Source organism: Panthera tigris, chromosome B4 (genome assembly GCF_018350195.1).
Source record: "Panthera tigris isolate Pti1 chromosome B4, P.tigris_Pti1_mat1.1, whole genome shotgun sequence".
Taxonomy (NCBI): Eukaryota; Metazoa; Chordata; class Mammalia; order Carnivora; family Felidae; genus Panthera; species Panthera tigris.
In genome coordinates this window covers 46,883,572-46,901,856 of record NC_056666.1, presented here as the reverse complement: position 1 = coordinate 46,901,856, position 18,285 = coordinate 46,883,572, and the positions used below count along the sequence as shown (strand labels likewise).

At 40.2% G+C, this 18,285-nt stretch overlaps 1 protein-coding gene across 1 annotated transcript in view; it reads left to right on the top strand.

Annotated features, from left to right (window-relative positions):
- Positions 1-18,285, top strand: part of GRIN2B (glutamate ionotropic receptor NMDA type subunit 2B) — a 411,355-nt gene that overhangs the window by 287,530 nt on the left and 105,540 nt on the right. Inside the window, exon 6 of the mRNA XM_042991798.1 lies at positions 15,566-15,680. Within this exon, the coding sequence (XP_042847732.1) occupies positions 15,566-15,680 (115 nt within the window). The remainder of the gene's footprint in view (positions 1-15,565; positions 15,681-18,285) is intronic.

The following is an 18,285-nucleotide window of genomic DNA, read 5'->3' as shown; positions in this document are numbered from 1 at the left end:
GGAGGAATTTTGTAGTTATTGTGAACATTGAAAAAAAACTTAATCTCCTTTCCCCAGTGAGAATATTTAATTTTTCTCAAAAATTGAAAAATACTACAAAACAAAAAACAAATTCCCCTTTTGTTTTTCTGTTTTTGTTTTTGTTTTTTAATTTCAATTCAAGTTAGTTAACATACAGTGTAGTATTGGTTTCAGGAGTAGAACTTAATGATTCATCACTTACATATAACACCCAGTGCTCATCCCAACAGTTGCCCCCCTTAATGCCCATCACCCATTTAGCCCATCCCCAACCCAGCCCCCCTTCAGCAACCCTCAGTTTGTTCTCTGTGTTTAATAAGAGTTTCAGATGGTTTGCCTCCCTCTCTGTTTTTATCTTAGTTTTCCTTCCCTTCCCCTGTGTTCATGTGTTGTTTCTTAAATTCCATATATGAGTGAAATCATATGTCTTTCTCTGATTAACTTATTTCACTTAGCATAATACACTCTAGTTCTATCCACATTGTTGCAAATGGCAAGATTTCATTCTTTTTGATTGTTGAGTAATATTCCATTATATATATATACACACACACCACATCTTCTTATCTGTTTTTTTAATTAAATATAATTTATTGTCAAATTGGTTTCCATACGACACCCAGTGCTCATCCCAACAGGTGCCCTCCTCAATGCCCATCACACACTTTCCCCTCTCCCCCACACCCCCATCAACCCTCAGTTTGTCCTCAGTATTTAAGAGTCTCTTATGGTTTGCCTCCCTCCCTCTCTGTAACTTTTTTCCCCCCTGCCCCTCCCCCATGGTCTTCTGTTAAGTTTCTCAGGATCCACATATGAGTGAAAACATGGTATCTGTCTTTCTCTGCCTGACTTATTTCACTTAGCATAAAGACCTTCTCATCTCAATGTTATCAGCAAAATGAGTTTTATTTTTCTCTGTCCCTAAGCTAACAAAGTGAATTTACATTGATGAAGAACATGCAAATATTATTTTTTACATATGTTTCAGGTTTCCCCAATGTTTTTCTTTTCTAAACTGAAAAGAAAAATCATTGCCAGCACAGTAATATCTAAAAGTTTTATTTCTTTTTCTTTCTTATGAAATAAGATTTGTGATTCTCATGGGCAGACAGATGTTTTCGTGGACAGTATAAAGGGGAGAACATTCAAAGGGGAAAATTTCTTTTAAAGTTTATTTTAAAATGTTTTAAGTTTATTTACTTTGAGAGAGAGGGCATGAGCAGGAGAGGGGCAGAGAGAGGGAGAGAGAGAATTCCAAGCAGGCTCTGTGCTACCAGCACAGAGGGACTCAAACTCACTAACTGATATCACAACCTGAGCCGAGATCAAGAATTGGATGCTTGACTGACTGGCCACCAGGTGCCCTTAAAGTTTATTTTAGAGATAGAAAGATAGTGTGAGGGAGGGGGAGGGTCCAAGAGAGAGAATCTCAAGCAGGCCCCCTCCTGTCAGCACAGAGCCCTGTACAGGGCTCGATCCTGCAATCCCACCATGAGATCATGACCTTAGCTAAAATCCAGTCAGACGCTTAACCAACTGAGCCACTCAGGTGTTCCCGAAGGGGGAAGATTTTTAAAGGACCCATGCAGCAAGAATGAAATCAACTCCACTTTTTGTCTCCATGTTTTCAGAAAAGTTAGATAGGTTGTAGTTATACCTTTTTTTTTAATCGATAATTGGACAGTCACTTTCTTCCACATGAATTTTTACTCAGTGTTAAGTGTGTGTGTGTGTGTGTGTGAGAGAGAGAGAGAGAGAGAGAGAGAGAGAGGCGGTACATGTTGAGGGGCTGGGAAGTGAAAAGTAGCAAGGGAGACTTTCAAGAGCAGTCTTCTGGAAGTTCAAAACACATCAATAAATATTTATCGAATACTTAACACAAGCAAGGCACTAATTTGAATTCTGAAAAGGATAGTAAAAGGACAAGATTTGATTCTTACCTTCCAATAGTGTATTGTCTATCATGGAAAACAAGATACAGACACATGAAAAGTTAAGTAATAAAAAGGAACAAAACAGGTCATGTTGGTAATGATGAAGTACTGAAATGTAGACTGGCAGCTAGAAAGGGCAGGAGGAGAGAAGAGAGGGAGAGAGAGAGAGAGACCTTGAATGTCAGGGAGGTGTAGAGAGAGGGTAAGACTTGACCTGAGTCCATAAGCATGAGCAAGATTTGGATTACTCAATTGAGTGAAAATAGAAGAGAGGTAAGAAAGTTGACAAAACATTCAGGGGACGGTAAAGCTGCCACTTAGCTTCAGCAAGAGTTCATATAGAGGATGAGAGAACTCTAAATAGATAGACAGGGCCAGGAGGTAGAGAGCCTTGACTGAGGGTACCTTTTTGCTCAGGGGAATGGGGAGCCATTGGAGAGTTTTGAGCAGGAGTGACATAGCACTAAAAAGTCTAGCAAGATTAAGTTCAAGTGGCATTTGGGCAGAGGGCCCAGGAGGGGACTGGGTGTGATATGATAAAGGCCTGGTCTAGGATGAAAATTGTGGGGATAAGAAGGAAGAGACAAATGCAATAATTATTTTGTAAAAACAGGAATGTTTTAGGGTACTCACTGGGCATGGAAAACTAAGAAAAGGAAGCAGTCAGAAACACCTGGGAGGTTTCAAGATAAACAAATATTTGTATATTAATAGCTAATATTTGCTGAGTGCCTACTGTGTGTCATGCACTATTCCAAGTGCTTGGTAAATGCTAATGAGAGAGGGGAATTAGGAAGTTAGCTATTTTGAGGGGGAAGATAAAACAAACCCATCTGTTACACTTGGAGTTTGTAATGGGGAATCAGGCGGAAATGGCCAACAAGACATAGAAATGGGGGATGAGAAAGAGGTCAGGACCACAGGGATAGAACTGGGATTCATGCACTTAGAGGAAGAATTCGTGTCCTGAAAATGTCTAAAATGAACGGAGACCATTACTGAATCCCCCCCCCAAAAAAAAAAACCTCAAATAAAGGAAAAGATAAAGAAAAGCATACAGGAAAGAAGGCAAAGAAGGAAGAAGCAAGCTAAGTACCGAGAATACGCTACGTATTTGATTATTCAGATCATGAGTATGGTTCTGCCTCCGTTACTGAAGGTAACTGAGAGTTGATTGTAGCTCCAAATAAGTATTTTAATATTGTACTTTAAGTCCAGAGAGAGGTTAGATATTCTGTGCCAAAGCAAGATAAACTTTTTCAATTCTTAACCACGCCAAGTAAATAAATATTCTAGCTCTTGTTGTGTGTCTCTAACAAGAACACCAAGAATATAGCCCTAGACTTTCATAAGTTACTTCTTCCCAGAGTGTGATCTGAGAATTAATTCCTCTGTAAGTCTAGTCAAGCTTACTACTTTGTGGTTTGTTTCCTGTTTTCCTATAAGGAAAATTAATTCCATTTCTTCACTTTTTTAGCTTAGTGCGTGTAAAATATGATAGATTGACAGTCCTAGAGTCTGGAGTTCTCTTGTTATTCTGTATGTGTGTCCTGACCAGCAATGTGCCTCCAGTCTTTCTTAGAGCTGTACAGAGGCAGTGTGTTTCACCCTCTTCCCTGCCGACCTCCCTTATGAGGCTGGCATGAGGGACAATTAAAGGCAACTAACGCTTGGTGGTGGTTTAAATAATGATTAAGAGCCCCGGCTGTGAAGCCATTCAGATCTGGGTTTGGATTTTAGTCCTGCCATGTTAGAAATTTTCTCCTGCCCGTTGCTTCTCTTGACAACATTATTCTTAGTATGAGGCAATGGAAGGAGTATGGGTTTTAGAATCGCACAAAATTAAGTGAGATCAACTGCCAGTGCCACCAACCTTGGATCTCCATTACAATGTGATCTATTATTTTATAGCATGTCTGTGAGAATTTAAAATAATGCAAGGCATCCAGAACAGAGCTTGGCATGTACTCAATAAATAGTAGCATTATTAGAGGGTTTTTTTTTAATTGAATGACCAGAACAGAAATACAACTTCCAAGCAATTTCACTTATAGGCTAGACATCCATGAGATTCATTTACCTTGGGGAGACAAAATTCTGAGAAGGGGAAAAATATCAATCAACTTATTTTATACATAATGTTAAACTACAGCTGACATTTTAACTGATTTTATTGCTTCTGAGAATGCAGCTAATAAGAGTGGTCGGCTTATTTTTCTCTTCATTCATGTTGCAAAGATGAAATTATAACAGAGAGAAGTCAAAGCTGTGCCAGAATTTTAACACTGTATGTGTAGTGGTCTTGTTGCCAAAAGGCAGGAACTTGACTTGGACTTGGCTTTGTTATGTTTGACCTGATATCAGAACACTCAGGTAGAGTGGTCCAATCAGAGATATCAAACTGAAGGTCAGGAAGGAGATGGGACCTCTGATGGAGATTTTGGAGGCCTTGGTGTAGAAGTGATTGCTGATATGATGGCTATGAATGAGTCTCGGGGAGAGAATAGAGAGCAGGGGTGACAGTCTTGGGGTACCCCCAAGCTAGGGGGTTTCAAGTGAAAATGGACAGAAAAGGAAAGAGAACTAACTTAAGAAGTATGAGGAGAATCAAAAAATTATTCTATTTTAAACAACAAATAAACAAGGGAAAAGATAGCTGCTGAAAATTTGGGAGTGTCAACTGTTAGAAACTGTATAATGTCTAGGAGAATGATGATGAAGCAAAGCCTACTGCTTTTATTTTTGTTGACCTTCAATTATTGATAACCTTGTAAATTGAAGAGTTCTGGTAGAATGATAGAGGCAAAAGCCAAGATTGCAAGGGTTAAGGAGTGAGGTCTGATAGGGGAAAAGGGACAATCAGGTGTCAGTTAACTTTTTTAAACAGTTTGAAGTAAAATGAGATAGGAAATGGAATTACTTTTCAGAGATCGGAAAACAAATCACTTTATGACCTGCCTTGGTCAACAAAGAGTTAATGGTATAAATGCACAGTAATTTCAGAAGCATTAAAGAGCATGTTTCCATGGAAACATCAACCTACAGAGGAAGAGAAAGAGCTAGGATCCCCTGACAAAGAAGGAACAGCAGAGTTCTAGCCCCCACACAGTACAGCAGGGAGAAATGATTACACGTTTCTTTTAGCTTCCCTGTGAAGGATACAGTTGGGGTTCATGGTGCTGTCCTTTTGAGGACAAGCAAAGAGGGAAATAGAGTTTGTTTTAAATAAATGCTTGCCCTCACCTTGCTTTAAATTCTGACTCAAGGGTCAGGCTTATTTTAGAATATTGGAAAAGATCAACGGGTGTCTTAAGTAGCTAACTAAAATTAAATAAACAAAAACTTTAATCTTTCCCTGACCTCTCTATCCTAACCTGATCTGAAAACAGTGCCATAAAGTACTGTGATGTAGAGCAGCACTTGCAAAAACTCTAGAAACATAGGATGTGTGTTTGGCTAGTAACCTTTGACCAGCACCTTGGCGTTGTGGTTTCCATCTTGGTGTGTTCTCGTTGATTAGATATACATTTCATCTCACTGTTTTCAACTCTGTGAGATCCCTTTCACTTTTGCCTGGTATGCATTTCCTGTACCTTCAAATCCAATCATACTTTTGGGGATGGGTCCTCCCACTCAACTGTAGTCCCAGAAAGCCATTTCTCCACACTGTGCTGGGGGAGCCACATTAACCAAGTTGCTGACCAACTTTCCTGATGGTTCACTTTCTCCATTCCCATTTTATATTGAACTTAGCATCTCTTTTGTTCCCCTGGTCTTTCCCTGGACCCTAGACTCAAAAAATCATTTTATTTTCTATGTGAAAGGGCTTTCTCCATGGGGTAAGTATGGCTCCCTGGGTTTTCTGAAGACAGAGAAATGTTTTTGAATACTGCTGTTTTTGTATGGCATGTGCAGCATGATGTAATTATGGAACACCTATCTCCCCTAAGACTTAATCTTCACCCAGGCATCTTGACTCCTCTGTCTGTTGGAAACCATCACCTGACCCTGGAATATTCTCCCTCTTTTGACCCTCTTTCCCTGCCATTCAATATAATTGCTTCTAGAAATATCCATTTGAAGACATCTGACAACCATTACTGGGAGACTAAATGATAACCCCCTTTTCCCATGGATGACAGCAACTCATAACCTCCACTCCTAATCCCTGGAACTGAAGCCACCTCAATAATTCATTTTTTCACCCTTTTTGCTACCCCTTATTAGAACTATTGGAGGGAGTTGTGAAATTAAGCTTATGGTAGCTACAGAGGCGGTGGGAGCCATTGTGTATGGAGGTACTGCCGATGTGTTAATTTTGTTGACCACCTGAAGTATAATAGAGAATAGAGAGGGGCTCCAGAATAGAGAAGAACGAATTGAGGAAATGGAGAAAGCTCAAAAACGAAAAGAAGCGCCTCCTTATTTTTTTCCCCTTATATCATTCCCAGATCACTTTGAATTTTTGACCAAGGGCTTCTTGGGTATATATATGCCCAGGGTTTCTTATAATTCAGTCTGAAAGTTCACAGGAAGAAAAGGGCTTCCGGTCAAAGGTGAATGTCCTAGAGAAATCTTTGCCAGTCATTGTTTGGCTGGTCTTGGCATAGCCCCTGAGCAGTATTGCCAGCTGATGGGCTAAAATGGGTGTCAGAGAGGCAAGTCTTCACCTTAAAATTATTAGTGGGCATAAAAAAGAAATATCAGTGTACTCAGAGATCAGCTCGCCTTTGACCTGTCTTGGTGTTTTCTCTGGGAAGGTCCAACCACTTAGCTTTGATAGCCTATAGGTCTATATTCCAACATATTGAGCACCTCATCTATGGAACAGGAAAGAAATCTTTTATTCAGGACTTTTTAAAAGGAAAATGAGTTTAACTTATGTACATAATGGAAATAAGAACTCAAAAAGAGATAGGTGGCAATAACAGTATCCAGAAGAGTTACTTGATTCCTTCCCACTGGGAAGTTCCACCTTTCCGACTGCCTCTAGTAACTCTGAATTTCCCTAGCACTTTAGCAGGTCTCAGCTATAGTGGAGGTGACTAAAGTTTATGGGCATGAGAGCAAGGAGGGATTCCTTTTCCATTACTGAGTTCTGTGCACAGTTTCCTGAATGGGAAACAGCTTTGCTGTTCAGCACACTTTGTTAATTGACATCAGAAGGTTGAATAACTATATTGTACACCTGAAACTAATATTACACTGTATGTTAACTAACTTGAATTTAAATAAAAACTTTAAAAAATAGGGTAAACTTCACTGTTGTGATTAGGTATACCTGTTTTCCCTACTGTGTGTCTAATAAAGCATTAAATGAAGTGGTGTAGCAATAAAAAAAAGGGGGGGGGGGTGGCCTCACTAGTTTCCAAGGAATACACAAACAAGGATGTGCCCCGCTCCAAAGGAATTTTAAAGAGAATTACAGAGTGTTGAAAGCAGGGCTCTAGGAGATCAGAATGGGGGTCATTTTGAGGAGTCACTTTTTCTAGGCCAAAATTATGGGGATATGAGCTCCTCTTTTGCCTTTCTCAGGAAGTGAACTTTATATTGAAGTATATTTGAGTGATTCCCCACTACACAGACCCTCACAAGGGTTACTGATCATAGTAAGAAACCAAATGGTCCAGAGCCTTCAGAGTTTGGGGTATTGTCGGAATGAGAGGAAATGTTCTGGACTGGTGGTATTGGGAAAAAGCAGAGACCTAGGAATTAGGAGACTCAGATTCTGAATTTAACATGCCAAAGAATAGCAGCATTTCCCCAGGCCTTGGTGCGTTTGGTTCTAAATATGAAAAGTTAGACTGATTCCCAAAGTCCCTGCAAACTTACATTCTCTGATAACTAAGCAACCAAAAAAAAAAAAAGGTAATTACAGTAAGAGATGCAGCTAACACATAATGTTCACTGGGGGACAGGTGCATTTCTAAGTCCGATCTGTGTATTGAATTACTTGATCCTCACAACAGTCCTATGAGGTAGGTACTGTTTTTATTCACATCCTTAATGAGGAAGAAATGGAGACAGAAGTTAAATAATTTGTGAGATCACACAGCTTCAGAACTGGCGGATCAAAGACTTGGGCAGAACTCGTCTGACCCCAGTGTCCTTGCTCTTACACACCCCACTGCAGGGCCTGTTGTTGTTGGTGGTGGTTGTTGTGTATGTGTGTATTTAATGCATACCACATTCCTTTCCTCTTTGCTTAACCTATTCTGTTTCTCCCTTTTGTTTTCTTTCTACTCCTCACCACTAAAGCATTTTGAGGCATTGCCCAGGCTTTGTCATTCATTTGAGGATAGGCTATTTTATTAATGAGGACAAGTTCCTGGGTTTGATCCAGATGGACCCGTTAGGAAGTCCAGAGGAGAGTTGTTTTCTGGCTATGGCCTGCCACATCGACCCGACTTGGTGAAAGGGTACTACTGGTGGGTAGGCATGAGGTCATTGCAGCTCGTGGCATAGCCTCTCAGAATATGCTCGTTGCTTTAACATCTTTCTGGAGGAACGTTAATGTCCTCTGTCTTCTTATATTCAAGCAGGGATTGTTGAGCAACTTCCAGCAATGCCTCTCCACTTTGATTTCACATGAAAATAATTCATGGCATTCATTCATGAAGCAGCACTTTTTCCCCCTATTAGGCCAAGGGTCCTGAGAAGCCTCTTGGTTGCAATAGATGGTGAATTGATACATCACCATTTACTCCTCAAATGAACTCAGTTCAGCCCAGGCTGCTAAGGGGCCAGAGCACAATCTTCACCACCAGCAGGTGAGAGGAAGTATATTAAACTTATATCAGTCAGTCCTCAAGATACTTTACTATCTCATTAATTTAACACTGGGAATTTAGAATTTAAATCACTAAAATATGGACTAGCCCAAACTTGAACCTTTTGTGATTTGTGAAGAATGGTTTGCAAAATAGATTAATGATATAAACACCATTTCAGAGAAAATGTTTAATTTACTGGAAGACAAACTATTTTTTAATCTTTTTCAAGCAATTATTAAATTAATATGACAATGCAGTCTTTAAATTAGTTTTTCCTGAGGCTCTCTATTAAGTGTCGTTATACGGAAATAAGAGAAAAGAATTGTATTTGACAGCTTAGGAAACTGGTATTTCTAATTATTCCGTTCAACAGCGTGGTGTAATATTTCTATATATGACATTATATGTCAGAGGAAACCTTTAAAACTTCTTCAAATACCTTTTCCTTAAAAAGAAAACCATTACTGGCAAGAATAAAATAATTCGTGAGTCTTGAAAAGATGGCCACACAGTTTAGGAACTGATGGGTCTAGGATTTGAACAGAGGTTGTCTGACTGCATGATCCTTGCTCTTAAAACACTCTCCATGCTACGCTGCCTAGTAGTGGTGATAGGTGGTTATGGAGAATGTGCACCACAGTCCTTTCCTCTTCAGTTTCTTTTCTGTTTCTCTTTATTTTCCATTAGCATTTTGGGACATTGTCTAAATCTTCGCTTCGTAGGATATCTTACTGATGATATATTTCTCCTGGGCTTAATCTCAGAAGAACCCATTGGTGAGTCCAGTGGACAATTATTTCCCTGGCCATGGCTTGCCATGTAGACAGCGCTGTACTGGTCATTTTGGATTTACGTTGATAATTGTGAATTTCTAAGGTGGGGAAAAGTCAGAAGTTTTCTATTTAGTTTACCAAACCATAACACTGACTGTCCAACTTTTCAATATCCTTGCCTCCTTTCCCTAATACCAGTCTCTAATCAGATAGCTTTTAAATGTTTTAAAGTCTGCTATTTCTAATCCTGTGAGAAATTGTTTCCACTATTTCAAGAGGAAATGTGTGTATGAAAGAATACGAAGTGAAATAGTAAAGTGGTTAAGAGAGACAAGAGAAAGACAGAAAGATTTGTGGTTTTGCCGTTCAGATGATAGAGTATAATAATGTAATGTAACAGATGAAATAGATCATCTATTTCATGTCAGGGAGCAGCCCTGTACTTCCCTCATCAGGCAAGGAAGACAGTGTGAACCAGTCAGTCTTATAGATGAGGGAGCTGAAGGCCTTGGAAAGTAAGTAACACACCAAAGATTCAGTTATAGAGTTACAGAGTTTTGGAGTTAGAAATTGTAAACAAGGGATCAAGAATTCAAGTTTTGTGCCTGGAATTTTGTTCCTTTATTGCTTCACTCTTAATAGCTGGAGAATGGGGGCGCCTGGGTGGCTCAGTCGGTTGGGCGTCCGACTTCGGCTCAGGTCATGATCTCGCAGTCCGTGAGTTTGAGCCCCGTGTCGGGCTCTGTGCTGACAGCTCGGAGCCTGGAGCCTGTTTCAGATTCTGTATCTCCCTCTCTCTGACCCTCCCCCATTCATGCTCTGTCTCTCTCTGTCTCAAAAAAAAAATAAACAAAGGTTAAAAAAAATTTAAAAAAAATAGCTGGAGAATGGAAACTGAGAGCTATGAAAAATTCTACTGTTTTTTGAGATGTGCTGGACCCTGGGTAAGGGTACCTGGATCCTGCTTCCAGCCCCGCCATGTGATCTTGGTAAAGCCACAAATCCTTCTGGACTTCTATCCGCTTCATCTAGAAATTAAAGGATTGGATGAAGGGAGAGACTTATCTTTCCCATTACCACTTATATTTCTTATTAACAGACATTAATTTTAAAAATTGAGTGCCTTGTAAAAGTATGGAGGGCAGAATGAGAATTACAGTGCCAGGGCTCTTGGTTTGCTGGGAAAATTCTAGCAGAGCTCTTCTGGATGCCTCCCACACAGGGCATCCTGCTAAATCATTGCTTTAGGTATCATTGTGGTGCAGTGGATGAGCTCTGAGTGGCATGGTCAATGTCAAAGAGGCACAAGGGCTTTTTTACCTCAGCTTGACCTCATTAAACCCACTGGAGTATGACTTTAGCCATATAAAGCAAATGTATTGGCTCTGAGCCCATCGGGGTTCTGAGGCTCTTTCTCAACAAGGAATCAAGCAGGAAATGAGATGTATTTTATTTCATGCAGTCTGTATTAGGGATCTACATAGTCCAAGGCATGACACGTGACATGAGAGTGCTAAAATGCACATCTGGGGCTCACAAAACTGCTTTCACCTTCACTCGGTGTTATAACGAAAAAAACACTGAACTGAAAACCAGAAGACTTGAACTCCAGTCCTGAACGGGCAGGTCACCTTGGAAAATAAGGGTAGCATCTTGGGACCTGTTTTCCCCTTCCCTCAATGGGTAGTTTCTAAATTTTCTTCTGGTTCTAACAGTTTAAGGTTCTGTGTAGTATTAGAACTTTATGAGACACAAGGAGGTTCGTTAGGGTCCATCTGCATCCTGGAGACAAATCAAGCAATATATATATATATGTGTATATATATGTATACATATATATACATATACACATATATACATATACACATATATATATATACATATATATATATACACATATATATACATATACACATATATATATATATACATATACACATATATATATATCAAACCTTGCTGGGATTTCCAGGGGCCTAGAATCTTCCAGGAAGAGTTTCTGAATCTGACTGCCACTTGAGCTAGGCTTTCTGACTGTCTGCTTGAGGATGACACGTTTAGAGGAAAACAGAATGTCTGTCGCATCTTAATTATAGTTTAATCCTTTACCAAGGATTTACACATGGAAGCTTTGGGGTTTTAATTAATGCTCAAAATTGGCAAAGTGCAGCCAGATCCAAAGGTGGTTGGATATTTTCAGGCCTTATGGAAAGTTAAATTGACGAATGTGACCATTTGACCTAGTTTATCCCTCCCTACGTGGAGTGCAATCTCCATTCCTCCAATGTGTATTCCATTGATAATTGGGTCTCGTTAAAATGTAGTTATCACACTTTAACTCACAAGATCCAAAATGAGGCAAGTTTCTTCCCTTTAGATATTCAAATGACACTAAGATATTTCTTTTTCTGATTCTTCCCATTAAATAACCTTATGTTTGTATCCTGTTTTCTATAGTTTTCCTATCCATTATTTCATTTGATTTTTTTAATTCATTATTTCATTTGATTAGCACATTGGGCTTCTCCGATAAGCAGGAGGTAGAATGGTGTTTCCATTTTGAAGAGGAAATGCCAAAGTCCCATGCCTAGAAGTGACCACACTCCTGATTATTTTATCACACTTGCTGTCCCTAGTGAATGGATTGCTTTGTTCTGCTATTCAAAGGGCATCCTTGTTCAGGTCGGGTGTGTATTTGCAAGCTCCTCACTAATGGCCAAATGTTGGCACGTTAGAGGGAATTACTCAGAAAAACACAATGTGAATGATTAATCTGCGTACTGCTGAAGGATATGAATAATTAAGGGATACTTTGAGAAGAATATTTTGCATATTGTCATAAAATGTATCAATATTTTTGATAAGTGTAAAATACATGAGAAGTGTCTAGGTAGAATAAAACGGACCTGTAGAGCTGGAAGAGAGCGAACATCCCAGAGGGAGTTCATTTAAAAAATCAAAAGGATGTGCAACAGGAATAACTAGAAAAATTTAACTACAGAGCGATTACATTACCCATGCATGTAGTTTATTTTCTGACAGTTTGAATTTTAAAACTTATACACCCAATTCAATGCTGTCCCCTTCAGAGAAGTCATCTTGAGAAGCATTTATGCTTCTTATTACTTATTTTTGGAACTTTTCTCATAATTGCTTTCTGAAATGGACATTTCTTAAAAAACATTGTAAAGGTCTTTTAGATAAAGTCAGAATTATTCAGAGCCATGTCAGGTGAAAAAGGAGGGTGCTTAAGCTAGGTAACTAATTTCTCTCTCTTTCCCTTCCTCTTTCTCCCTTTCTCCTCCTCCCTTTCCTCTAAAAAAAAAAGAGAGAGAGAGAGACAAAAAACTAAATTTTTTTGCATGTCTCATTAACCTTCTCTGAAGAATTCCAGAAATTATTCTAAGCAATGCAGTATTATTATAATAAGAATATATTTTCCAAGTTAATTACGTTGGGTGCTTAAATTCTGGTTTGTTAGTTTGAAGTGTTTTGTGGTTTTGTAATTCTGTTCCTTGGAATGAATTATATAGGGCTTTGGCTGGAGTGTTGAAGTTGTAAAGTATAGGAGACCTGATTATTATTTTCTAACTAGTGATGGGCTTGAGCAAGCAGCACGGACCCGAGAGATGAGGGGCAGTACAAGGGATGGAGGAGATGCTGTGTGGAGTGTTGAGTTGAATTAGGAGGCACTACACTTTTACCATTTGGAAGTGTCCAGAAAGAGCAGCCAGGGGATAAGGAGAATGGGGGCTTGAAGTCATGGCATATGATAACTACGTGAAGGAACTGGTGATGTTAAACCTGATGTAGCATATGTCAGGCTGGTGCAGTAGAGATCATGGGACTAGAAATATGGCTTAAAATGTAATTTCTGCTCTAAATTAGTTGTAGGACATTGGGCAAATAATTTGACTTCTCAGTGCTTCGGTTTCCTATCAGGTAAAAATTATAGAACTAGGGGCACCTGGGTAGCTCAGTCGGTTGGGCGCCCGACTTCGTTTGGCTCAGGTCATGATCTCACAGTTTGTGAAATCGAGCCCCGCATCAGGCTCTGTGCTGACAGCTCAGAGTCTGGAGGCTGCTTCGGATTCTGTGTCTCCCTGTCTCTCTCTGCCCCTCCCCCCAACTCCCGCTCTGTCTCTCAAAAATAAATAATAAAAAATTTGTTTTAATGTTTAAAAACATAAAATAAAATTGTAGAACTAAGTGAGCTTAAGTTTTCTTCAAAGATTAACATTTACTTTACAAGGTAGGCATGATAATTGTCTTTGAATAGTTGAAGAGCTTTCATGTGGAAGAAGGAGTAGACTAAGACTGAATAATACCTAAGAAGGAGCCAGTATCCAGGGGTTTCAGGAAAGTAAATTGCTTTTTTTTAATATTTGTTTATTTTTGAGACAGCGCAGCTGGGGAGGGACGGGGCGGGGGGCGGGGACAGAGGATCCAAAGTGGGCTCTGTGCTGACAGCAGCAAGCCTGATGTGGGGCTCGAACTCACGAACTCACTGAGCCAAAGTCAGGCACTCAACCCACTGAGCCACCAAGGTGCCCTGAGCAGATTTCAACTTTAAGTAGAAAACAAAACAAAACGAAACAAAACAAAAAATAAAAAAAGGCACCCTGCCCAACAGTGAGATGGCACTCTTGATGATAGAGGGTGCAGTGATAACAAGAAGGGCTGAGAGAGCCAATTTTCTGTTGGAGAGGGAAAGCATAAACTGTAAGAAGTGGTGGACCAGTTGACTACGAAAGGCTCTTTCAATTCTGAGATTCTAGAGGCCTCTATTCTTTTGAGGCCTTCTGTGTTTTTGATTGCATTTGTGAAGACCATAAGACCAGAGAATGACAGGCTGAAAAAGCCCAGGCAGCTCTTGAAATAATAAGTGGTCCATGCGGGTTTGGTTCATGATGTCTAGTATTCTTTTTATAAGTGCCCGAAGGATCTGCATCTTAGCAACCTTGTTAGTTAACCTAATGTTACCTGGAAGAACAAAGAGCCTCACAGTTTCATTGAATGAGAAGACTTAAAACAGGATCCTTTAAGCTGCCTCCTGATACATTCTTCTTCCCTTCAGTGTGTTAGGAAACTGTTGTTGGTCACAAATTCGAAGCCCCTAGAACCCTGGTGGCAATTACAAGATACCTTTTTTGCTTCTCAGCAGAGACACCTCACGACGGCACCAGACCCAAGGCTCTAGAGTAGCATGTCATGTGAACACTGAGCTAATCATTATTGACTCCTTGGGCCATTATGGTAAAGGGACATTAATTACCATCAGCACAGTTGCACTAATGTGGTTGTAATGAGCACGCCTGTGGGAATTCCCAGTGAGGGAGCTCTTCATCAGATCGGAGCAGCCAGCAGAGGAACAAGGGTGAGCTGGAGGTGCAGGTGTTGAGGGGGAAGATAAAGTTCATTGGTTTGACTCCAGTTACTTCCAGAGTTACTGCTAATTTACGTGCCTGTGCCTGGAATACTTTCTGAGATATCTCTCCCTCCTTCCTCCAACCCCCCCCACCCCCCGGTATTTTCTGTTCACTATACACAATGCAATAGCCCCAGTTTCCAGATGTATCCTGAGGAACCAGACCCCTGACTGCTGGACTCCTCTCACAGCTCTTAGAAGCATGGCCTGGATCTTGGCAAGAGTTCAGAAGTGTGTACATATCTCTGGAGACCCTGTGCTCCAGTGTGCCACCTTTCTTAGCAGAAAGCTGTCTTGGTACACTCCCCCTTTCTTCTCTCTACCGACTCCACCCTTTAATTGACCTCCCTTTGTGAATAATAACCATTAATGTTTAAGGAGGGTTTACTATGTCCCAGGCCTCGGTGGGAAGTTATCTCATTTAAGCCTTACAAACCTAATGAAGTAGGTTTCTTATCTTTCCATATTATTCCTATTAAATGAAAACTTGAATGTCTCTATGCTTAACAGTTTCACAGTGATATTTGTATGTCTATCTAGGTGTCTGTCTCCATTCACCTTTCCCTCTGTCTTCCTGTCTTATTCTTGGCATACCTTCTTCATACTTTTAATCTTTGTTTTCTTTTATCTTTACAGATATCTGATCAATGTCACTTTTGAGGGAAGAAATCTGTCCTTCAGTGAAGATGGTTACCAGATGCACCCGAAACTGGTGATAATCCTTCTGAACAAGGAGAGGAAGTGGGAGAGGGTAGGACATATCTTTTGTCAATTCTCAAGCAAAGCAGATGGGGTAGGGACATAAAATTTTGCGACACATTAAAAGAAAACCAAACCCAACCTTAGTTTTGGTCTCTGAGCTGTGAAGTTAGAGTGCAATACTTTGAGAGTACAGGAGAAGCTCAAACTCAAAGTTTCTCCAACTTGCATCTTTGTGTTCTTGCCCTTTGGTTAATCAAGAGATTATTTTCTTTATGCATTATCATTTTTATTGGTTACGGTGCTGTGTGAATCATGACTTTATTCTAATGGAAGAGTGTACATGTATAATGTAACATAATTCAGTGAAGAAATCAAATCAGTGGTATAATTCAGAAGTTGTGTCCTACACAGTGTACTGGGGAGGCCGATGAAACGTAATTTGCAAGCACATGGGTTTGAATTTACTGTGATCAGAGGCTTGCCATGCAAGGCTCTCCTCAGGATCTCTCCCGCTGACAGCTGACCACAGTATCTGAAACTCTACCATTAGAAATTAATTTCTGTGATTGCCAGACTACGTAGGTTCACTTCCTAGCTCTTCTACTCACAAACTTGTCTACTTAGGACCTTGTACAAATCTCTTAAGTACTCTGTGCCTCAAGTGTCTTCATCTATAAAATGAGAATAAAAATAAAAGTACTGAGATCACAGGGTTGTTATGAGGATTAAATAGATTAATATATGCAAAGGACTTAGAAAGGTGCCTGGCACACAGTAAGAACTTAACAGGTATTCGCTTTTGATTTTATCCCCGATTCCTACTTAAATACAAATGCTCCCCAGAGCAATGTCAGTACTGGTGTTTCTCTGGTATATGTTCTTCAGGTGTCATTTGTCCCTCGAGATTCTTTGCTGAAAAATGGTTCTGAAGATAAATAAGGTTGGGAGACATACCTCCAGGCTCTCCTTCTGGGAGGTTCCCAGAGCATAGTAACATTTGGAAGCTCAGAGGAATACTGTCTATAGCAAAGGGCCATCTTTAACTTTACTTACTCTGATATTTTCAAAATTTATTTTATTATTAGACCCCTTTGTTCATGAAATTCATAGTCTGTAAAACATGTTGGGAAACACCAATTTAAAGCAATTTCTATGGACTCAGTCAGTTGGCTGAGAACAGGCTTCAAGATGTCAGCATGACTCTGACTGGAATGAAACCCACATTATATATTTCCAGAAAGAAGGGCCAGGAAAAGAGACCAGAGATAAATGTCTTGAAATTCACAGTCTTGTCCGTGAACCCTGGAAGGGTAGTTAGGTGAATGCTCATCTGTGAAACAGCATGTGTGGCTCACGTAGTGGGAACCTGGGGCCTTATTCTTAAACTTGAAAGACTTCAATCTGTCATGGAGTTCCTTATATCATGGCACAGCCATAAGACTTAGATTATTCCTTGTGTTCTTGATTAAAGTTGCTCTCCCTCTACTGAGTTATCATTTGTTCAGAAATGGTTTTCCCCTGGGCTCCTGCCCTGCACTCCAATCAAGCTGCTTTTCACTGCTGCTATAGAGACATAATAATTTAAGAAGTGTTCTTGGAACTCATGTATGATAGGCACCTCTGTGTATTTCCAGAAGAGGAGTTATTAATAACTGAGGCTTCGTACATGGATCAGAGATGTCCAGTTGGGTAGCTTTTATGCAGTAGACTCACGATTACTGCCTCAAGGATGGGGCATCTCACACCTCTCCTTCCTTAAAGAGATCTTACCGTCACTCGTGCTGACTTCTCTAGGCTGGAATCTGAGGCCTGTGACCACTCCCACTACTGCCCTTTCCCAAACTAGTCACCCTCCCTCGGATTTGCATCCCTTCCCTTCTCATCAGTTCTACCTTTGCTGTAGCTCTTGAGTTTATTCCTCCTTATATGATCCAGGAAGCATGTGATAATTTTTTAAATAGATGCCTACCTTTATCCATTCAGATCAGTCCTGGACATGGCTGCTAGAATGAGTTTCCTAAGGCACAACTCTGATCATGTTCTTTCTCTGCCCAAACCTTGTTCAAAGCTTCTATAGTTTATGCACTGGGTCCAAACTTTATTCTGGTGTTCAAGGCTCCTGTCTACCTTTCCAAGCCCATCTTCTCTCCCTTGCTGTTTCCCGTCTCACCATCAAGCTACATTGGGCTCTCTCTGTTCTAAGATATTTCCCTGTATATCTTGCTTCCTGTACAGCATGTATCATGTTTCCTTTTTCTGAAATGAGTTGTCCAGTTATACAAATAATAACCGCCCTTTGAAGCCCAATGAAACTGTCACTGTCTTCTTCTCTCGTCTTTGACCAAAATATAATCTGTCACGCTCCCTTGCCCCCCATAACCATTGTTCCTACCTCTGTTGTAGCACCGTCCCATCTGCCTGTTTTAGAGTTGTGTGGATGCGTGCTTCCAGATGGCAGAGGCTGTGTCTTTATATCGTCTTGTCCTCCCAGCAACCTGGAAAAGTGTGTTGCATAGAGCAGTTCAATAAGTATGTGTCAGGTGAATGAGAACCATTGCATAATACAAGAGTCGAAAATCCATCATTAAGAATCCAAGTTTACATTATTGCCCTTGATGTAACATAAGGGGGGCAGAGGTGAGATAAAACCGTTA